This window comes from Macrobrachium rosenbergii, chromosome 32, assembly GCF_040412425.1.
Source record: "Macrobrachium rosenbergii isolate ZJJX-2024 chromosome 32, ASM4041242v1, whole genome shotgun sequence".
Classification (NCBI taxonomy): domain Eukaryota; kingdom Metazoa; phylum Arthropoda; class Malacostraca; order Decapoda; family Palaemonidae; genus Macrobrachium; species Macrobrachium rosenbergii.
In genome coordinates, this window is record NC_089772.1 from 4,658,460 (window position 1) to 4,683,020 (window position 24,561).

The 24,561-nt window shown below is 37.8% G+C and overlaps 2 protein-coding genes across 3 annotated transcripts in view; one reads left to right on the forward strand and one right to left on the reverse strand.

The window, feature by feature from the left end:
• Window positions 1-24,561, forward strand: part of Myo61F (Myosin 61F) — a 241,577-nt gene that overhangs the window by 12,536 nt on the left and 204,480 nt on the right. The gene's annotated exons all lie outside the window — the stretch shown is intronic.
• Window positions 373-24,561, reverse strand: part of LOC136855617 (ankyrin repeat domain-containing protein 16-like) — a 42,983-nt gene continuing 18,794 nt past the window's right edge. For both annotated transcript variants that reach the window (XM_067132723.1, XM_067132722.1), the window contains exons 5-7: window positions 20,995-21,276; window positions 14,446-14,553; window positions 373-5,115 (exon numbers count right to left, since the gene is read on the reverse strand). In XM_067132723.1, the coding sequence (XP_066988824.1) occupies window positions 4,997-5,115; window positions 14,446-14,553; window positions 20,995-21,276 (509 nt within the window). In that variant the 3' untranslated portion in view covers window positions 373-4,996. The remainder of the gene's footprint in view (window positions 5,116-14,445; window positions 14,554-20,994; window positions 21,277-24,561) is intronic.

Below are 24,561 nucleotides of genomic sequence, written 5' to 3' on the forward strand. Positions count from 1 at the left end.
CCTACTGAGAAGGGAGGCAGACCATATGGGAAGGCATGGTATGAAGATGGGAGTGCAGGGTAAAAGAAGACGAGGAAGGCCAAGAAAGAGATGGAGAAACTATGTGATTATCAAGATAATACTTGATGTAATGAACCATAAACTCTACCCTATATTTCTTGATTTTTAACCTGCTTGGCTGATCTTAACCTGTCTTAAATATTTGCTTTACTTTAACTTTCCTTTTGACCTACATTATTTACTTCATATTTTTTCATATTTGTCACCATTCAAAGAGTTATTCAACTGTCTGGAACAATTTTCAAAAACAAATACTTATCAAATCTTGAATCAAAGAAGCATTCAAACCTTGGGAAAAAAGGAAACAAATGAGACTTTTTGTGTTTATGTAAAAGCATACAAAATTTAAGATATGTCTATCATAAAAACAAGTCTTTAGGCCATAGAGACACATAAAACTCCACTTTTGCCCTGAGATCCAATCTTTTGACATATATCAACGAAAACTTGATTGTGAACAAATACATTTACAACAATGTGACCAACACAACAATGAAAAACAATTTTCATTATCAACATACAAACCATTCCCTTATCAATATTGCTGCATCAAGGGTAAATGATGATTTAATACCTTACAAAAATATATTCTACAGTTCATTCTATTCATATTTAAATATCACTTAAAAATTACCTATCAAAATTTGCAACATGGACAAACCCAATCAATTTATACCAATTTTCACTGCTCAAATTCAACATCATAATTATCACCATATTCATGAGAAACTTGCTAAGTAATTAATGGAACAACACTAAAGATTTAGTTTCTTGCTAAGTAATTAATGGAACAACACTAAAGATTTAGTTTCTTGCTAAGTAATTAATGGAACAACACTGAAGATTTACAAGTGAATTACTCTTCTATTGCACAGAGTCACCTTTGCTTACAATTACTCTTTATTGCACACACACACTTTTTCTCTGGCCAGTGCTTTCTTGACATTAAAATCTTGACATTAAAAAATTTTAAGGATATTTTTCACACAGTTACATTGCTTATAAATTACAATCAAGAAATAACATAATGGAAGCGATGAAGAATCTTTTCCTCTAAAAGGAAATTCAAGCTGTACAAAATGCATCTCTATTCCTAGGTATTAATAGTCTAAAACCTAAAATGCAATATGTCTGTTACTCTCTAATATTTTCAAAACAAGAAAGCACATATAACCTGAATTTGCACCTTTTTTTTTTTTTTATCTAAACAAGAGTTCTTTGCAAAGTCATAACAATTACAGGCAATGGCTTCTTAGAAATTATAAAAATATCATAAACAGCCAACTAGAAAATTTAGTTTACAGAAAAATAGTATTGTTTACATTTTCAAGACTTGCACTTCTATTTACTGTCTTTGCAGTACCATCACATGATAGATGAGAGGTACTTAACTGTAGTTCTGAGTACTATTACACTATTATGAAGTGGTTCATTCTACCTATAAGCACACTCAAAACAGCTCATCACTTGGTTTGTTGTGATAACATACAAACTACTACATGAGACTGTATAAAAATAGGGGTGAATATGACCAGTCATTAACCCTTATATCCCAAAAAGTCCCAGTCAAGCTTTGCCCGTATACAAAAATTCCACAATCGTGGCCTCGTTCAAAATTCGAGCCCTGCAATAAATTTGAGAAAATCTGAAAATCTGTCTGTGTCACAGGAATACTGCCTTATTATTGGTCAACTGATTCCACAAGCACTATCTTTCGCTTTAGCTTTAAAAGACAAGATTAAAAGTGTATCTTTTGGCTGGGGTGGTGATAAGAAACAAGCGACGAATTCTGCATTATTTTTGTCTGAAATCGAAATACACGAAAGTGTTTCATAAATCAGGAATGTTTTTTAGCTCTATCAGGAAAATAATACAAGTAAAGCATTGTATAGATAAAATTCAGTCAAAAGTGTTTGTTTACCAATACGACTGCTGTGACAAAACATTTTTGGTAGTGTGTTGGTAAGAGCAAGTGACATTTTGCGTTACCGTACATATTTGTTTAAATTCTAAGTATAATATATGCATTTCCATGATTCGGAGATGCTTTGTGTTATCATGCAGCAATTAAAAAATACTGGCAAAGTACTGCATAAGTGTATTTCAATTAAAGTGTGTGCAAAATTTATCTAAATGATTGCTATACAGAAACATTTGACAGGTCAAACCCCAAAACACCTGATAAGCTGAAGACTTACTTTGAGGTACTGCATATAAGAAATCCATAAGAATGAAAAGTGTCACTTTAGATTTCAAAATTACTTATGCATCTGTAAAACCAAATGTTTACATTGTCCTAATTATTGGCCTTTCAAATTACTGATAAAGCCATTAGTTCAAAACACTTCAACCTTGTTTGACAAACACTCTGCCATCTAACTTATAACAAAATATTCCCACATGAAAATCAAGGCACTAACATTACAATTTTATTGACAATGAAAAACTATTCTTTCTCATATAACCTCCTAGCAATGACTTCAAGAGTAAAATTAAAAGGACAATGATAAAAGCCATTAATACTAATCCTATTGGAAAAGGTCAACTAAAATGAACATGCAGACAGGTATGCTTTCACTGGATTGTGAAAATTATCATTGTGAACTTTGCTATTACCTGAATGCTCTCAGGTGAACTTTTATGTAATATTATTTGAAACATAACTCTAAGGAAACCTAATTTAGCAAAAATTAAAAACATAATATACATACATCAACATGATTACGTATAGACATTCCTACCATAAAGAGGAAAGATTTTTCACCATGTCAGCCTTATATCTAAACTGCTCTTGCAAAACATGCTAATAATGAATAGAGGGGCACTGTTAGTACTGTACCACTACAATGCTCAGCAAACTTACCAAAACGTAGAAAAATTATATTCCTTAAATCCTTCTTATGATATGAGCATCAGACAGGTACACTATGCAGAATTTCTGACATGCTAGTAAAGCTAAAAGTGTTCCAACTACTGTCTATGACACTTGGTAATTCATGCTTTGAAGACCATGATAGAAAACATACAAGGAATCAAGTAATGCCAAGGTAATGTGTTGTGAGATTCTGTAATGAGTAAGTAATGCTGGAAAGAAATTTGATCAGAAACATAAAATCTGACCAACGCACTGAAAGATGAATTTACTAACATCCACAACTGCAAAACTTTTAACTTAGCTCTATAATTATAAACTCCTCAAGTTCTCATATCAAATTGCAACACAAGTAAGCATTTTGTTTACTAAGCAACTACTCTTACTAACTATGCCAATACATGTATAAAACTGTTCTCCTAATATAATAAATTTATTAAAATTATGTAAAAGAAAAAAAACACTGAAGTCACAAAAAGAGGCATTAATCATGAACAACAGATATGAAATATCTTGAATCATATAACCAAGTAAAGAAATATTAACTCTGTTCTGAGGATCTGATCATAAAATTACCAATGAATTTCAAACTGCCCAGGATTGCAGAATAATTTCAATCTATAACTACATAACAGTCACCAGAGTAAAGCTTAGTTTTAGATATTGCACGAAAAAGTTTTATCACACTATCCAACCTGTTTCCCGAAAGAAAATGAAATTTCCCATCCTAAAAAAAAGGGGGGTGGGGGATCTAAATACAGAATTTGAATTTAGCCATGGCAGCAAATACTCATGACAATTGGTGTTTGTGTCAAAAAAAAAAAAAAAAAAAACTAACCTTCATGCTAAACTATTCAAGGGTATGTCGACATAATCAAGTCTCAAAGACTTTCATTACATGGGAATTATAATGAAATGAAACTAGGAGAAACATCTTTTGGTGGATATACTCACAACATACAGAAAAATTGTAAAGGTATGATACAGAATCTCACTACAAGTAAAGGTACAATACAGATTCTTGATAATGACACAAGTTAGAGCAAAGGAACCATATTACATGCAAATATCAAAATTATTTGTAATTGTCTATTCACTAATTCATTCACTGTCAAGGTTCTTTTGCAAAACCACAAATATTTTAAGGTCAAACACTGAACTTTTTAATATCTTTCTCAATTTATTTTGTGAATTAACACAGGCTTTAAAAAACTGCATTTCAAGTGACCTTGCTGACACATTCACAGTAATATCAAATGGAAGCGTCCCCAACATATATACTACATGATAATAAAATTGTGCTTTTTTCCTCAGACAATTAGTAACAGTTATGACCTTAAGAAACTTCAAGGCTACAAATTAAGCAGTAAATCAACATATACAGGAAGACTAGTTGATCAGGTCAATCAATTCTGGCCAGTTCTTTTCATGAATTCAGAAACGGTTGATGAAAATTTTGTCACTCAAAGGAACCTGGGTTGCTCAACAATAGTTGCTCTAAAGAAAAACTCATTTTAAAGACTACTTACAGGCAGTCCTCGCTTATCGGTGGCATTGATTAACAGCATTTTGGTTTTACAGCACTTGGCTAACGACGTCATTAACCAGATTTTTGGCGACAGTAAGCAATTTTCGGCGTTGGTAAGCGGTTTATCGGCGTTGGCAAGCGGTTTATTGGCATTGGCAAGCAGTTTATGGGCACTGATGAGCAGTTAACAGCGCCAATAGGCAATTTATTGGCACTTACGACATCGTAAACACCATTTATTACCATAATTATTGCCAATTTTCAGTTACCGGCGCTTGGCCGGGAACGGAACCCCGCCATTAGCTGGGGACTGCCTGTATTCTGGACTTAACATCACATTATATATTTCCCAATCATCAAGGTACAGCACATTAAGTCTTTGTCACTTATGTAAGAGAACAACATTATTCACTAATACATTTTCAAATATTGTTACCACTATCTTTTTGATACTGGCAATGATAATCTAACACAGACTAAGAAGCCAAACAAATCAAAATTTCAAGTCAAACACTAACATCACAAATTTTTTGGGATCAAAATGACATGAGTTGAGATGGTAAAGTACCTTTGTTATCAGCAATATCTTGGGCTCCCACTTGTAAAAGTTTTTTTACGCACATTGCCTTACGACCACCACAAGCCAACCACAAAGCTGAAATATAAATATTTAATTAAAAAAGTATACCACCAATCACTAAAGTAAAGTTGCTATATAATCAGTTTGTTAGTAAGCAAATTTTAGCGTCCTGTTATAATAAATATAGGAAATTTGTATTGATGATTCAATGGTTTTTTTCTATACAAGAATCATACATTGAATACAGTGTTCATAGTATGGGTCATGGAAGGAAATGAGATGTATGAACCAAAGAGACAAAACACAGTGTTTAAAACATAAATTTATTACTGTAATTTCTATTTTTCCTAAGTATGCAAGCCAAAATCTTTTATAATGGGAATTTGTATTTTTCCTAACCACACAAACCAAAGCCTTTTAAATTAGGGGTACCCTTTGGCATGAGCTGGAACAGATGCTGAGTCACTGGTAAAACTACAGTTAACTGGTAGAGATGAGGGTGAGAGGTGGTATCCGACATTCATCCAGTCTCACAACTCACATTTTCCATTGGCCATAGGGACACAGTGGGGCAGTTGTGGAGGACACAACCTATATAAAGGGTTCAGACTTGCATACCTATAAAAACATGAATTACTTTAACAGATTTGTGATTTGTTCCTAACAGGATATAACCTTCATTTTATATATTAGCAGACTTATCCCTCACAAGGGGGATAGTCCCTGCCAGTCTCTGGAATTGGATTTATCCTAAAAATGTCACATTCCCAGTTGTGCAAGCAAGAAGGGGATGTCATGACTCCTGTCACCTCCTACCAGTCTAGTGAAATGGATGACCAGAGCAGCAGGGGCATCAGCCAGAGAACCCCAAAATGAGGGGGAACTCATGTAAAGAATGATTTCAGAGAACTAGGACATGACCCATAAGAGTTTTCACGGCAGTGGGCAGCTTATTCTGGCAATTACCAAGTACTTATGAGTTCAGAAAAAGTTCTACCATGTCCTTCCTCCCCCTTTCCTGTATTTCATTTGATTCCAGCATGTACTTCAGCAAACAAATTGCTTTTAATAAGTGAAAGGATGGAAGGAGAAAAAGTTCACCCAACATTCATATACCAGGCTTAAGTACTTGGACGACTAGACTACAAAACTTGTTCATATGCCACCTCAAGTCCCAATGAGAAAGTATCCAAGGACTTACGGGCAGCATCCCTCAGACAGAATGAAGTAAAGGTAGTTTGTCTATGCTAGACCCTGGCCCTCATTACCTGAAACAGTTCTTCCAAAAGTCAAGAGACAGGCCCAGGTCCAACTTCATGTACTCTCCAGAGAGAAGAGAGCCCAGTCTCCTCCTTACAGTAGCCATAGGCCTGCTTGATGACCTCAAAGCCTGAAAGAAGGGGAATTCCTGGGCATCTCTTTCTTATGCCTACCTGTACTAATGAAGTCTACACTCTAGTCTAAAGGAGTGAGCTTTTTCAGACAGCGCTTTACTGCATGGAATGGGCAGCAAAATCTCAGAGAGAGGGGATCTAGAAACTCTCAAATCTTTCTTCTGGAGCAGACAGGTTTTAAATCCTTTCCACATGCTCAGGTGCAAATGAAAGAGAGGACCCCACCCTTCTGAATGCTGAGGCTAAAGCATGGATAACTCCACTGAGGTGAAGAAATTCAACCCCTTCGGTTTGAACACATGAGATAAGGCCAAGTGACAGCCTTTTACTGCAAAAACTGAGCTGTGCCTGTCTGAGCAAGGGTAGACAAGGAAGTCTGAAATCCACTGAACAGATACTCTGGCTGGAGAGGCTCCTTCTAAAACAACAATTGCACAAGATGGCCCACTTCCCTCGGTGCAAGTTCACAGGGGAAAAACAGTGTCATCTCTCTCACCACCCTCTGAGAAAAGCCTCTCTCTCACAGGTTATGAGGAATTACCTCTATGCATGAAGACAGAGTCTGAATTCCCTACAGGTACTGGCAAATGTGGGGTTGAAACAGAAAGTTGGGCCACGAGGACAACTCTCTCGGCACCTCGACCAAGAGTGCCAGAAGATCTGTGTACCATTCTAGTCATCTGCAGATGCAGGGTGACGAACATTCTGTTGGTCACCCTGCAGTGGAGGTTGAAGGTAAAAAAGTGAAAACATCCACACTGTCCTAGGGATGTTGGAATTCATCTTCCATCACTCTCCACAAGTCTGGACTGGGGAGCAGAAGACTGGAAGTTTCCTATTTAATCTGCTTACAAACAAATAGATCATGGGAGAACCCTGAACCTCGAACAATCTCTCCACTACTTTGGATTGTAAGGACCACTTTGTCCCCACCATCTGACCCTGATGACTGAGCTGTTCTGCCATAACATTTCCCCTGCCTGCAATTTACCTGAATAAGAACTCAGCTGGTACAGGATGAGTCTGAGACACAGTTCCCCTCAGTGTGTTGACACAGGCAACAGTGGTTGTATTGTTGCTCATCCACACCAGCAAGTGTCCCCTCATGCAATCTTGGAACATGCCAATACTAACCAAGTTGCTTTCATCCCCAAAGACATTGATGTGCAGATGAAGTGCATCCTTTGTCCACATACCTGAAACAAACTCTCCTCTCAGGTGTGCACCACAACCCTTCCTCGATGCAATTTGTAAACAGAAGTATTTCTGGGGAGAGGGGAGCTCAAAGGAAGTCCCTTTACAAGGTTTCTGTTGTCTATCCACCACAAGAGGTCCTCCCATACTTCCCAACTCAGACATGCTAGTTGAGAAAAGGATCTTGGACAGTGGACAAGTGTGGCTTCAGCTGCCACTGAAGTGACTGAATAACTCTGGCCCACAAGTCACAAGCTTCTCCAACTACAACAGATGGCCTAGGGCCACTTGCCACAGCCAAGGTGGTTGTTCCTGTTGGGACAGAAACTATGCTGCTACCTCCCTGAGAATGTTCAAATGAGAGCTTAACGGGAAGGCTCTTATCACTACCAAGTCCAAGAGCATACTTAAATACTTTATCTACTGCTTGGAAATCAGATCTGACTGCCAGTTGACCACAACACAAAGATCAAGCCCTAGAAGATGTCAGGAATAAACACTCATCCAAATATGACACAACACAAACCCCTTGGAATGGGCCCAAGCCGAGACCAAGGTGAATACCCAGGTAAACACCTGAGGAGTTGCCACCAGTCCAAAGCACAAGGCTTTAAACCAAAAATCCTGTTGGATGGGTACCTGAAAGTATGCCTACTGTAGGTCTATCAAAAGCATGAAATCCTCCTCTTTGATGGAATCTAACACTGACTGTGGTTTTCATCTAGAAACAGTCTGTCAAACATACAAAGCTGAGAGGTCAATTAGTAGTCTCCAACCCACAAATTCCTTCTCAATAAGAAAAAGGTGGCTGTAAGACCCCTGGGTCTGGCAATCTACAATATCCATGGATCCTGTCTCAGTCATTGTTTTCATCAGGGCCTGAGATTTCCACAAATATAAAGAGCAATATGGCAACAGTATTGGTCTTAGATATGAGTGGATGAACAAACTTGAATAACAGCTAGTATCAGTCCCAAAGGATTTATATGACCCAAGGCTCTGCTCCATGTTGATGCCACCTTGCCCAGTGACATTACAGGCAACCCCTTACTCAGGGTGCCAGAGGAAAGGGATCACCACTCTCAGTAACCAACGCCCTTCTTTTCACCTTTTCATCCCTTCCTGGATAGACCTGAGAAAGGAAGACCAAAGGGATCCCAACCTTCCTTGGAAAAGGCAAGAGACTAGGCTTCATGGCTGGGCTTCTGCAGATGGAGTTCTTTGTTGCAATAAACATGGAAGACTTCACCAAGTCTGAAAAACCAGGTTTGCCCATTGATTAGTGATGTGGTTTGCCAGGAAGGTCTTGTCTGCAGACAAGATATTTTTCTGGGTGTAGTCAGTTAAGGTGTTCATACTACATATAACTAGCCAAGAGACAGCTGTAGAGATGCCATCAGTACAAACAAAGCACTGGCTTTTGAGGCATTAAACGAGAACCCCACCAAACAGTCTCTTGAGAGGGAGGTTGTTCATCAGTCAGCAGACTGATGCATCCAACCACAGAGGAGTTATCTTCACATCCTCTGGAGTTTGCTTGATCTGCTAGCTGCAAGCGAATTCCCTGATCTGCAGATCTGGGATGTTCACTCTGCCAAAACACCACAAGCAAACTGGGACCACAGCAACCTGACCGACGGCTGCACTTTTTGAGTGTTCCCTAAGGAAAACTCTGTAGACAAGACTGTGGGTAGGTATGAAGCTGAAGTAGACTCCTTCAGATTACTGCACTCATGAATGAGCAAAATAACCTCTCTAAAATGCTGCTCTATTCCCTCTACCAGTCTCAATCCTGCAGAGAAGAGATGAGCGTGTTGCTGGAAAAAGCAGACAAAATCCAGCAGGTTCAACATCCAGAGTTCAGACCTTGACCTTGCCAACTGTTCCTATATTCAATACCAACCGAGTATGAAGACATAATGGAAGAGTGTGAACAAACAGGTTGCACATGTCCCCACCTTGAAATCCTTAGAGACCCAAAGGTTGGGGCTACCCTAAGCTGCAGACCCAGTAAAAGGAGAGTGAAGGGGATGCACAGAACCAACCCAGTGTGAGACCAAGTGGGCATGCATGATGGTGACACCCCTGCCTGAGGTACAATGATTACATGCCTGTGATCTGGCATCTCTGGTCTCCTACCAAGACGAAGAGTGAGAGGGAACAGTTCTCTTTGACTTCTTAAGTGAAGCCTTGGATTTCCCCTTCTTTCTCCTAAGCAGATAAAGAAAGTCCAGAGATGATGAGGAGGACAAAGACAAGCTTGAAGACAACAAATACAATAAGGAAGACAATCATGACAAGGAAGAGCAATTAGAACACTTCTCCCTTTTCCCGAGGCACTTTTTGCTCACCTTCAATTCCAACGAACTGGTCAGTCATGACTGGGATGGAAAAAGACAGAGCCCTGCAGGAGGGTCAGCCACTGGCAAAACTTTGCAACCGAAGGATCCCCTGCATTAGATAAGGCAACCACAGGAACTGATGAAGTAGTAGCAGACACAACAGCAACTGGCTTGCCCTTCTTCTTTTCCTCTAGGTAGTTGAGAAAGGCAGCCAGTGAAAGTCTACCTGGAATCTTAAGACTAGGTCAAAACTTTAGAAGGTACTCATAAGACAACATCACCCCATGTATTGGCTTTCTCATCCTCAGGTGAGATAGGATAAACAGGTTTGTCATACTTAGGGGAACTAATTCTTCTAGGGGGAGAAGACCTTGGAGTAGGAGGAAGAGGAATTGCAATGGGGATGTAAAAAGGAGTTGAAAAGATTCGGCAGCATCACCTTGGAAATGTTACCCCTGAAGAAACCTGTGAATACTTTTTGTCCTTCTTTCTACTCTTACCATACTTTTCCCATTGAAGAGTGGACCAGGAAGTGCAAACATCACAAAGCAAGGATCAAGTGCAATTCTCAACACTACAGTAGGAACAAATCTCGTGGGTCCACCAGTAGGGAAGACATGAAGCAACCACTTGGTCACCCACAACCTCACACTTGCATTGGTCATGCCTTTTCTACTTTCAAAGAGGAAAACAAGAACAAGGGACACAAAAAGGCAAAATATATGCACAGAGCACACAGAAAAGCAGAGAAAGAACAAGAATGGCGAGCTACTCATCCAAAATCTAAAGACCTCTCTTTTTGGTGGCTAAAGCAAAAGTAAGTGCAGAGGTTGGGTAAAGTGAGAGATACTCCCTCTCACCCCCCAATCTCTACCAGTTAACTACTCCTAATATAAAAACAATTGGTTGTATCCCTGTAGGAACAAAGAAATACAGTATCAAGGATTCTAGAAGTAGTGAAGCATAATTGTCTAACCTCATCAAATTCAACATTCTTACATAAATTTTCACTTTCAGACAAAAATGAGTTCTGGCTGTCTCCTGTCTTGTGCACTTTCTGACAAAATCCCATCTGGTCTGTCTTCATTTATAACCCCCACCGACAAAACCCCAAGCTGACAAAACTTTTATACAAAACCCTTTTCACAAATATAGTACTGACAAAAAACCCCATTTTCTAAAAACTTCATGTTCAAAACCATCTGAATAATGAAATTACAATGATAGTTAATAAATATAATACTTTATATATAAATATATTCTGTATATATATATAATATTTTATCAATATTTTGCTGTGTTTATTAATATTATTATTTGAAAATTAGTAAATCATTGTAACATGTACATAAACAAGTAGAATATTTTATCATTGTTATTGATTTATAATTTGTATTTTTTCAATGCCTATTGAAAGCTTTCACTGTTTTGTCTGTTAACTAGCAAACTATCAACAAATTTGTTTTTGACAGTTCCTTTGCTAGTTATTTACAATTTTTACAAAATGACTTTGTTTTTTTTTCTTAAAAAGGTTTAGTTTGATTTGAAATAATTTTTCTGTACTCCTTTGCTCATGACATGTCACTATTACAATAAAGGTGGAGAGAAACTGAGCTTTAAAGGTTATATGCTTCTCCTGAAAAATAGTGATTTTTGATGTTGTGGGAATGTTCCAGCAAAGATCAGCGATTTAAGAACTGGAAAAATTTAACAAATTTAGAATTCCCAATTTCAATCTGAAAAAGAAAATGTGGGGAGATCAAGGATGTGTGAAGCAGCAAAATGGCATACAACCCTTTCAACAGGCCAAATCAACCAGAGGAAGTTTAGTTTTCACTGTAGCTGTGAGCCACATTTTTTGGAGGGTATGATTGTAAGATGACTTTGAAGAATTGCCATGGGAATATATAAAATCAGTTAAAAGATATGTTAAAGAAAAGGCTGAATAAAGGGCAAGGCTAAGGATCCTGAAACATCTATAAGGACTTGAAGATTTTGGGTGAATGGCCATGAAAAGGGACATTCAGATGCCTTTTCTTTCTTCATGATAATGGAAATATAGAGAAAAAGCCAATAATCGAATCATTATATTTATAGAACAAGAAAGCATATGGACCATTTGCCTAAGGCAATACCTGGTATATGGATGGTGCATTGAGGTTAAACAGTGTGTCTCAGAACAATATTTAAATACCTGGTTGTTAAGTCATCCCACAGTTTGGGTTGCAATTGAAGCTCTGCAACAAAGATACTGATGGTTCAAACTTGCTTGGAAAAGAATGCCAGAGAAGTTTGAGGTAAGAAAATTAAGGAGAAACTGTAAAGGTTCTGCCATGAGTCCCAAAATCTTTTTTTGATTTTAGTAATGGGATGACATCGAAGAAGTGTCTTAATGGAAAGAAAAATATAAGAATATATCTTTGCAGATTTGACATATGTTTTGTGTAATAAAAAGAAGCAAACAGTAAATTGGAGTTACTTTATAATCTTCTTTAATAAACTATTTAAAAAAACTAAATATACACTAGTCAAAAGCTGCTTCTAGAAAATATATGGGATGAATGGGGAGTTTTGTTGGGGGGGTTTTCAACTTAGGGCAGGTTTTGTCAAAAGGGTTTTTGTCATATGGGGTTTTGTCGTGTGGAGGTTTTGATTGTGGAGGGATGGAGGTGGGGTTTTGAATCACAGTTTTACAATCAGCTTGTGCACTTTCTGCCCAAAATCCCATCTGGTCTGTCTTCATTTATGCCCTTTTCCTATGACAAGCTGAACTTTTGTACTAGTCTTTTCACAAATACAGTACTATTTTCTAACTGCTTCATGTTCAAACCATCTGAATATGTAAATTACAATGATAACAGATCAATATAATACTTTACAGTACAAATATGGATTCTGTAAGTGAAGTAACATTTTATAAATATTTTGCTGTGTTTACATTAATATTATTATTTGAAAATTAGTAAATCATTGTAACATGTACATAAACAAGACAATATTTTATCATTGTTGATTGATTTATAATTTGGTATTTTTTTCACTGAACCATGAAATATTTAAGAACTGCAAAACAATTTAAGGAGAGGTAGACTAATGTTTCCCCATCTGAGAAAAAGAAAATGGGACATTCAATACTGTGTGAGAGAAAATGGTGTGTTTGAATGATGGGAGGACTTGAGTTTAGTTTTCACATATAAAGATGGGAGCTGAATATTTTTAAGGGAATGTTGTAAGATGACTTTGAAATTATATTAAAGGGTTTTTGGATGATAGTTTAAGGTATATTTGGTGTTTGAACTATTAAAACAGCCAGTTATAAGTGTTTTTAGAGGTTTTTTTTGGTGTTTGAACTATTAAAGCAGGCAGTTATAAGTGTTTTTAAAGGGGTGTTCCAACTTATCACAGATTTTTGCTTAACGCAGGTTGTGGTCCCTAATCCCTGTGATTACCAGGGACCCATTGTATCTAATATAAATTTGGTTTTTGGTACGGCTTTTTGTTTGGTATTCCATCTGTGTGGGTCAGCTCCTTCAATATTCTGTTAATGGTATCCATTAAATCTAAGTGATTTTGTCTACTTGAGAACATAACTTCAATAAGAATACATGTACTAGATGTCACATGGCAGGATTGAGCAAAATAGACAAGAGAAGGGAAATTATGGAAGTGCCATAAATAGAGGAGATAATGATGAAAGGGAAACAGAGATGGTTTGGCCATATCCTTCACACAGTCCTGAGAAAGAATAAATGTGAGTATTAGGCTGGATTTCTCTGGGCACCTGAAGAGTCTGAAGACCTAGACCTCTTGGATGAGAACTGAGATGGGAGGCTGAAGATCAGGGGAGCTTTGTGAAAGCGAAAGCACCAGAAAGACAAACGGAGGGATTTCACCGAGACCAGGGACCTTTTGCACTAAATAGAGTTGGAGGTAACAACTATGACAAAAAAAAAAAGATACTTTTATGTAATAAATATAATTAGAGTAAGAAAATAAAAGAGGCGTAAAAATAATGCACGACATAGAAAGACACATGAGGAAAGGGTAGCATTCCTCACAAACTCCTTCCGTCCAGGACTTTACTCAGAAAGAAAAAACCGTACTCTACAGAAATGAAGGGGAACTAAATAAAAATGAATGATGAATGACCAAATACATGGTTTGAAAAGTGAAAATCTACCATACTTAGAAAAAATCCATATAAATTCAAAAACACTATTCTAAGCCATGTGAATAAATGCATTGGTAGTATGCTGAATTGAAACAGATGCAAAACAGCTAAAAGGAAAAACTCAGTTTTATGTGACTTTCAAAACAATGCACAATACAAAAATGAAATATTCACTAATATCAATTCTCTTAGTCTTTAATAATTTTCTACCAATTTTATTACACAATATCTGTAGCTGTCAAATTTAAAAAAAAAAAATTGGAATAAAACACAAAAAAATCATTCACAACAAAACACTTTTTACCTGTGCGACCATTCTCGTCTTGGGTATCAGTCTTACACCCAATATTCAAAAGAGCATCTACAACACTCAACTGCCCTTCTTTTGCAGCACAGTGCAAAGCTGTTAGTCCTGTTAAGTAAACAAATTAAAACTTGAATTAGTACACATTTTACAGTCAATGCAATCATAATGCAAGGCAACATATAATAAAATGAACAATATCTTGAACATGGCTCTGCAAAATTCAAGTGTGTAAATTGTCTGCACATTATAAGATCTCTTTTATTAAGTGCAAAAGTCTATCTTATGGTCAGTACCATTATCATTTCTATATTATGAAGTTCAGCGTAATTGACCACTAGAACAAAATGTGAGAAAAGAAATTCCTGTTTATCTGAAAAAACTGCTTCCATCAGTGAATAGTGTATGCAAAACTGTTTGTTTTGTTTAAAGAAATGTAACATAAAGCATTACAAATTATCAATAAATGAGAAAGTGGAAGTTTTTTAAAGAAATGTACCATAAAGCATTACAAATTATCACTAAATGAGAAAGTGGAAGTTTTCATATAAAAAACACACTACAGTGGACCCCTGCCTAATCACGATTCCAGGTTTGCGGCTTCACCTATTAGCGAATTTTTCTGTGGAACATATGTACACATCATTCACAGAAAATTCGCCTACTCGTGGTATTTTTCATGGAGAAATATTCACTAATTACTGTATTTTCACATAATTTTCATGACTAAATGCATTTTTTGTGATAAGCATTTTTAGAGGGTTTTTTTGGTGCTTGAAGTATCAAAATGACAGATTTGGAGTTAATTTGTATTTTTCCTAACACACAAACCTGAGATCTTTACAAGTGGATAACTTTCAGTGAAGCTGGAAAGTCTGGCCGTTAAACTTTTGCAAGGCAGTTATGCTAACAGTTACCTATGGTAGGGGTGGGGGTACCACCCACCCAACCAGTATTCATTCAATCTCTTCAGTTTACCTTTTGGCCCAGGTAAAAGAATGAGGGGTGTTAAGAGGTGGGTCTTTTATGTAAAGATCTCAGTTTTGTATATTAGGAAAAATACAAATTAATTAAAATTTTTCATTTGTTCCTAAACGAACACAAACCCTCAGTCTTTACATGTGGAGACTTACTATTGGAGGGAGGATTCCAAGTAATTCTCTGAACTGACTGGTAGTTCGGCTCACCTGGTATTCTCTTCCTGGTCACGAGAGAGAGCGAAGGAAGGATACCATACCTCTGATCTGTTGAACATGTGTGATGTTCAACTGCCAGACTTCTGGGCACCTCAAATAAAAGGAAAGTATGAAAACCCTTGATTCAAAGGGTACGGACAAACCCACAATGTCGAAGACTATGTAGCTGAAAACAACCAACTGGCTTGCCCATAGTCATTCCTTCTCTCTCCTTGCTTGATAGAAGGTAGGAAATTCATCTATTAATCCAAACAAACCTGGATTATAGACAGGAAACCCAGTCATGCAGATCACCTGCATGCATGCCAGTCCAGCTCGTGACGGCTTGTTCACTCTTCCTCTGTCCACTGGAAGAGGATGGAGAATAGAAGGTAGAAGCCAGTCTTGCCCACACCTTCTCCCTGCAGCTGCACACCTTAGGCGAGATGCAACCTGTCCTTAAGAGCTGGGTAAACTACATGACTTATTGAGCATCCACCAAGGATCCAAGGAAAAGGGGTGCAAGAACCCATGGACAATAACCCAAGGTAGAAGGATAAGAATGTGAACTGGCTATTACATTCTATCCTAGTAGCAGATCGATGGGTTCTTCCTGAATGCCATTGATGGATGGATGACTGTGGCCCCGAAAGATGTTGCCTCAAACATACTGATGACCACCAGGAAATTGCAGGGTTTGTTCATAAGGTCATTCCCCTAGGCAGAGAAATGACCCCTTTGCCTATGGTCAACACTCCAAGGTAAGAGGATATGAAAGTGAATTCCACAAATACATTGTATCCTAGTACTCAAACTACATGTCCTTTCTGAATGTGACAGACGGATGACTTTGCCTTCTAGAGATCCTATCCGAAACGTACTGACGTCCAGTAGGAAGTTTCACGGTACACGCTCAGTTGATTGGTTCCCTAGCTAGAGAAAGGATCCCTTTTCCATCATTTCTTGAGCAGCTCAAAGCTAACGAACTAGTCGTTAGCTTTGGGTTGGAAGACTAGATTACAGGGGTAACACAGAAGCCATACTGTCTTTGGTGCCACAGGACCATCGAAGGAAAATGATCAATCTTACTGATCACCTTCGAATATGCAGAATAGCAGATTAGAACAGAACCAACAACAGGACATTGAGGGATGAAAGAGTATGATCAATCTTCTTTCGAGGCTGAGCAAGAACTGGAAGTCCAGGTCAACCGTCCTATCCCGTGACTTCATCGAAAAAGTGCTGACATTTCATCCATCTCGCTTTTGATTCCTTGTTGGCCATTGTACTGAAAGTATTACCACTGTTGCAGACCTGACATGAAAGGGTACTTGGACCTTTGGAGACCGTGTTAGTATCATGGTGTCATTGTTATCATACTGAGGATTGTAAGCAGCACTCACTGCCTACATCTCCCACTCCTCACATGAGTAACATAACAGCACGAGGACCAAGGAAAGGGGCACCAGACACCCTTCCTTGACTGAAAATAAGTTTTTAGAACTTATTCTCCAGATCAGTTGATAGATATCTCTATTCAGACAAGAAACTAAGGTACTGTATCTATCAATACATGTCTGATATCATTCCTTTCCCCTTTAGCTAGAGAGAGGAAGGGTATGCCGCTGAAAGATACATTTGTGTACAAAGCAAATTGCTATATCGGTTGGAATACTTCAGTCATGTGTATTCTATAGGTCCAACATCTGATAGGTCTTCTTACCTATCTCGGTAGAGAAGAAAGCAACTAGAAAAGAAAGATCAGTGTCTCGATCAATTCCACTGTCCTTATCAGTAAGATCTCATCGATACCGGAAGGGAAACAATAAAAAATTGTATATGCAAAGAATCTGTAGCATCTGGCATCCGATACGTAGAAGTGGAAGTGGGTCAGAGACCTTGCAAGAATCTCATTACGTATCCAGTCTTTTTTCCAACCCAGGATAAAACATAAGAGGGGTGGCTAGAGGTGGGCAGTCAACATTAAGACCTCAGGTTTGTTAGCTATGAAAAATACAAGTTAATTAAAAATTTATCATTTGTTCATAAGCAAGACACAAACCTTCGGTCTTAACATTAGGATAGACTCATACTTGGAGAGAGGTATGAGAATCCTGAACTGTCTGGAGGCTCGGCACACCTGATAACTCCTAGAAATTAGAGTTCTAAGGAAGAGAACCAGAGCCTCTGAGTTGCTAGATATGTGGGTATCTAACAACCAGTCCACTAGCTTAAAATACAATGTAACATGTCAGATTCATTGCATATATGGAATTCAAAGAGATATATCTGTTCAAGCAACACACCATGTCAGCCACATGCAATGGGTTTGTCACCACTCCTCACTCCCCTTGCTGGGGAGAGAAGTAAAGGCTACTGAGAAGCATATTTGTATGTTGTAGGAACATATAAATGCTGTAACAGCATGACTGCAACACTCACCTGCATCAAGCCAGTTCCAGCATATGATATGTCTATTCTTCAAAACCGTTCGTAGGTAGAGAAGAAAAAAAAAGGGAAAGAAAAGAGACCAGTCATCTCACTCATTCCCTTTTCCACACTATTATCTTGGGCAAAATAAAAACTGTCCCGCCAGGGGCACTGGATGAGCTACGCAATTTGTTGAGCAGCCACCACCGGACCCAAGGAAAAAAGTGTCCAAGGACCTGTGGGCAAAGTCCTTCAGGTAGAAGGAAGTGAAAGTGGTCTGACGAAGCCAAGAACCAGCATTCAAAATCCTACGAACAGACAAGTTGTTCTTAAATGCCAGAGAGGAACTTACTCCTCTAATCTAATGTAGGCTAAACTAAGTACTTGACTACAAATCCCACCAAGTTCTTGAGGAACAGGAGACATTTCCTCATCTGTCCTTAGCCAAGAAAATCCAGAGGTGTTCTCGAATCCTTTCTTGAGATTAGAAGAGTCAACAGCAGTAGGAGTGATCACAGGTGGGGATTTAAACTTCAGAATTATTATATGAATATAATTGAACTCATGAACGAGATCAATAACCACTTCATAAGAGGAAAGAAAATCTTATTCTTCAAATCCTCCATTTCCTATGGTGAAGGTAAACGCTAGAAGGGGGAGAGAGAGAGAGAGAGAGAGAGAGAGAGAGAGAGAGAGAGAGAGAGAGAGAGAGAGAGAGCTCTTCTCACACGAAGGGCCCCCATCATTCCCCACTCTTGACAAGTCACATCCTCAGAATCATGAAGAATTATGTGCACGGCCATGTTAAGAGTCACATCCTTGGACGGACTTGAAATCACAACCACGGATGACGGCAGTGGACAGAATACGCACCGCCACGGCCATGATTCAGAAGACTGTGGACGTGATTCGGCTCCATTCTAGAAGTCCACTGAAGTTATATCAATGCTCTTTGTCCGGCAGAGTGAATGAGGCAGTGAATAGATGGGAAATGGTGCCTCAACGTGGAATGGCCATAGGCCATCCTATTCTCTTCTCAACCTTTCACTCGAGCACAACCAAATCATTTGGTTGCCACAAACTCTTTCCTATACAGCCTAATGCTTTCATCTCCGTTTGTTGTACACTCGGCAAGGAAAGTGAAGATACAGTTTTTTTAAATCTTCGGACATACAGTATATTGCTCAATAATGCGACATCTGGCAACTTTAGAAAGGGGAGGAGCTTCTGTCTTAGTGTGTTGGTTTTTTGCTTGACCTCCTATAACTTTCAATCATATTCTACGATTCTGACATCATTGATACTTAAATGCAGTAGTAAGCTTTACAGTATTCTTTCAAGTTGTAATTTGCAGCGACAGTTCTGAGCAAAATAAACATTTTTCGACGTAACCTACCAATTAACCTTATGCAAATGAATTTATGACACCACAATGAACGGAATGCTTGCATAATCGGAAACGCGATCTTCCATAGTGAAATCAAGAGTTAAATTTGAGCAACGTGGGGGGAACAATAAAGGAACGAATGCAATGTTACGATGAGAGAGAGAGAGAACAAGAAGAGAGAAGAGAGAGTTGCTGCAAGCCTAGGCCTATATGTAGAGCTACTCATTTCATTAGAGATTGAGATATTTGTATAGTATGTTTTTTGGAGAGAGAGAGAGAGAGAGAGAGAGAGAGAGAGAGAGAGAGAGAGAGAGAGAGAGAGAGAGAGAGAGTTGCTGTTGTGTAAGCCTAGGCCTATATGTAGAGCTACTCATTTCATTATTTTTTTTTTTTTTTAGAGATTGAGCGATACTATATTTGTATAGTATGTTTTAGTGATGGAGAGAGAGAGAGAGAGAGAGAGAGAGAGAGAGAGAGAGAGAGAGAGAGAGAGAGAGAGAGAGAGAGAGAGAGACTATGGCAACGCAGAGAGAACGGGCAACGCCAAGAAACATCCAGTTACTTGTGTTTTCCCCGCTGAAGTGCTCCACACATCATAGAGAACGCTCTTGCAGATTTAAATAGATTTGGTCAACTTACAGTAGCTGTCGCAACATTTACTGCCATTAATTCCAGCTGACTTTTAACACCGTGAAATACAAATATGAATGTGTGAAAATTAAAGAAATTATCACTACCTTGTATGATGATGCAATAATAAGCCTGTTCATAACGGAAAACGAGTAAATATTGCCGTTCTGATAAAGAGTACTACACCGAGATATTCACACACTATCTTTTAGATCTCTATGAACGAAGTCATCTGAGAAATTCTGATTACTTCGGACATGCTTGGTGTTTTTAAGTATCTGAACGTTTTTGTTTTGCAGATTTAACATATATGATATAATTTGCATTGTATTTTCATATTCTAGAGTAAATTTACCGAGATTATGTGTTTTGTGTAAGAAAAAAATAAAAATTCGATGAACGAAATCTAAAGAAAACTGTATCTTCACTTTTCTTGCTGAGTGTACATGATATAATGCAAAAACAGAAAACAAGCTCAATATCATACAGGAGAAAATTAGCAAGAAATCGTCAAAATTATTACAAGTGAAGATTCACACCATCTATATAAGGACAAAGCATGAAGAATTTTGACATGAACATAAACATTTCAACGCCACCAGGTGGGAAACAAGTGATCACAGAGACAATCCTTGCGGGTTAGCCAAGCATTATTTTGTTTTATTTTGAATGCCAATCACACCTAATGGTGCGAAGATAGAAGTTAACTTTAACATTAGATAAGTGTCATTCCAAATAATGTGTGATCTCAGAGTTCCTTATCTGCTTTTAGGTATAATTAATGTAAAATCTGCAATGAAAGATGTAACTATTTTACTTCTCAGGTGCTTACTGTTGCCACAATCAAGTCTCCTCAACTTATATCTACATATCACTATCCCAAAAAACTTTATCCTACAATTAGTCTTGTAGAAAGCAATACTCTACCTGTATCAGAGAGAAGATTCACATCAACGCAGTATTTCTCAATAAGAAGTTGAACAACTTCTAACTGGCCAGCTTCAGCGGCAATATGGAGTCCCATTCTTCCTGTTTTGTCTTTGGCAAACACACTAGCTTGATGATCAGAAATAAGCATTTCTGCAATTTCCACATGGCCCATGCGAAGAGCTTCCATTAGTGGGGTGTTGCCACACGCATCAGCTTCATCTGCAGCATAATTGCCTCTTGAAAGTAACAACTGAACGGTTGACTTTCGACCGTGCATGGCTGTTAAGATATGATCAATTAATTACCAACTCCTTCACACCATTAGTTAGCTAGACAATTCTGAAGTAACAGTTTATACGCAGTAGTATCACTTTCAAACCTAAGTATCATTAACCACGCTGAAAGGGAAATCGAGACATAAAGGTATCAATTTTTAATCATAAAATAACCTACTTTACTTTTAGGGCTTAAACCACGCTGAAATACATAAGCATCTAGGTGCAAAAAGATATCATCAAGATCCTTGTTAACTATAGTTAAAGCACCTCAGCTGGTACAATTTCAATATCAAATCTTCTCTACCAAAAAAATTTGTCACTTATAAAAAGTCTGAGTAGGGTAATTACTTAATCTTAACTGAATCATGCATGACAGCTTTTGCTACTATGTCAGCCAATTTCCTTTTGACGTTTACCTAAAAACTAAGCTCTCGTGATTCTTGGGAAGATTATCCAATTTATTGTAAAAGATATTTTGGAGAATAATTCTGAAGTTCCAACTGTGATTCTAGCAAGTGCAGAAATAATTTTTTGTGACTAAACAAACTACAATAGATAATCTTTGATGGAGAAAAAAATTTCTTTTTTTTTTTTTTTGTCCAGCCCTGTAAAACCTAAAATTTCAAGGTGGTCACAGAATGTGGACCTGCAATGAGTACAGTATATGCTCTCACTGTGCTGTTCTGGTATATATGTCATGGTGTGATAATGTATACATTATATGCCCAGACAGAACAAGGCTCTTCTAAATTTACAAGACAGAATGTTATTAGCTCTAATGTTAACAGATTGTAAATTAAAGCATATGTAAATAAGTCCAAACCACTTCTGAAATGTGTCACTCCTGTAAATTAAAGCATATGTAAATAAGTCCAAACCACTTCTGAAATGTGTCACTCCCAAAAGCTTTATTGTCCTCAAGACATCACAAGGGTAAAGTGCACAGAAAAAACACAAAAACTTAGATCATTCATGAAAAACCTAATTCAGAGCTTACATAGTTGATATACATGATTACAATTACTTAAAACTATAATGGAACCTAATTTTTTTTTACCAGAAAAGGTCCTCCAAAACAAATTCACAGCCTTGGGATCTTTGGAAACATCTTGGTAGCATTCAAATCAGCAGACCAAGCTTCTCCTAATGAAAAGTTGGCTTTCTAAGGGCCTCACATCAACCATAGCCCGCAATGAAGGTTTCTTTGTAATCAGTCTTCCAGTTATTCTTCGAGGTCAATAAAGATAATGCCTTCATCATGATCATCTGGTAGAAATTCTAGAATTCCTTCTTTTCATGCCCTGGATCCAGATGAATAAGAGCTTCTCGCCTCCACACTGATTGTGTCTTACATTTTGGTGACCCTCCCAATGGCCACAGATTACAAAATACAGTCTGTCCTGTTGCAGGAACAGCATTTTTTTCTCGAGAACTGTAGAGATTGATCATTGGGCAGGTTCTGGTTTCCTAGCAATACTGTTGATACCTTGTCCTTCACTAGTACTTTGCTATAGCGTCTAATTTCACTTCAAAAGCCAAGCTCCTATACAATACTTCGGCTGAGCAGATGCACTACATATACTAGCACTATGCACAGCATACATTTTCTTCCCAATCACTGCAATGAAAACATCTGAATACAATCATTCTCTTGTATACTACACTTGATTCACCATAAAAATTAGTGCAATAATAATCCATTCACCTGAAGATTCAAAACAAAGAAAAAGCACAGAAACTAAGATCATTCATGAAAAATGTAATTCAGAACCCAAATATAGATGCCATGCCACATACATAATTACCATTGCTTAAAACTACAAAGGAACCTAACTTTTTTTTTCCCATAAAAGGCTCCCCAGAACAAATTCACTATCTTGGGATCTCTGGAAACACCTTGGTAGCATTCTAATCAGCAGACCCAGCTTCCCCCAGTAAGATGTTGACATTTTAAAGGCTTCACATCAACCATGGCCTGCAATGAAGGTTTTTAGTAATCGTGTCTTCCAGTTATTCTTCGAGGTCAGTGAAGATAATGCCTTCAACATGATCGTTTGGTAGAAATGCTGGGATGCGCCCTTTTCAAGTCCTGAACCTAGATAAATAGGGTGCTCTCTTCTCCACACTGACTGTGTCCCATATTTTGGTGATCTTCCTAGTGGCCATAAATGACATAGTATAGTCTGTCCTGTTGCAGGAACAGCATCTTTTTTTCTCAAGAACTGTACAGATTGATCATTGGGCAGGTTCTAGTGTCTCACCAATACTGTTGGTACCCTGTCTTCATTACTTTGCTCTGTAGAGTCGAATTTCACTTCAAAAGCCAAGCTCCTAAACACTACTTTGGCTGAACAGCTGTGCTACACTTGCTAGTACTATGCATAGCATACATTTTCTAACCATTCACTGCATGAAAACACTTGAATACAATCAAATCGTACTTTTGCATACTACTGCATGATTAGTTCACCTTACAGTGCAATACGTTCTACTCACCTGAAGATTTATAACACAATCATCCAAAGTTGTAAGGAAATTCCTTAACTTCATTATTGGAAAACCAATGTAGGGTATCCCCACTATGATTACTCAGTGCTCACTGATGCCATGATACAGTATGTCAAGAAGCAATTTAATTTGTATTTATTTACCTACTGACTCAGTTATTGTTTGTTTGTTGTTTGTTTATTGTGCCAGCTACTACTGAAGTCTGACAGAAAGTTTCATAAGTTTTTTCATAAAAAGTTTTCATGAATCTGTACACTGATTTTTGTGTTTTTCCTTACAATGCTTCATTAGTGATTTATCTTTAAAAGTTGTGTAATTACATACTGTTTACTGTACCATTTTTGTAGAGACAGAAAGAAAGAATAACATGTTCTGCTCTTCTATCTCATAGCTTGTGTTTCTGTCTGCTCCAATACCAAAAATAAACAAAGAAAGTAGAATTTAGTGTGGGCCAGATTCTTCTAGAAGTGAGATATGCCCTAAGTAAGGCAGGGAGAGAGAGGGGGGATGGAGTAATATTCTGTACCTACCAGTTGTTTGTGAATCAGGAGCAGCCTACAGGAGAAATGTAACTGTTTTGAGGACTGTATATCACTGTTATTTGTGGACAGTGATATTGGAAATAGAGGGGCAGGAATCAAAGAGTTAATGTTATTGTGCCCTGTTGACCCTGAGGTACAATTCACTGGGAGAGTCCTACCTATATTGTGCCACTCCTGTTATAGCCTATGACACTAGGACCTGGGAATGTAACAGTATCTAAGTTTAAATGAAACAT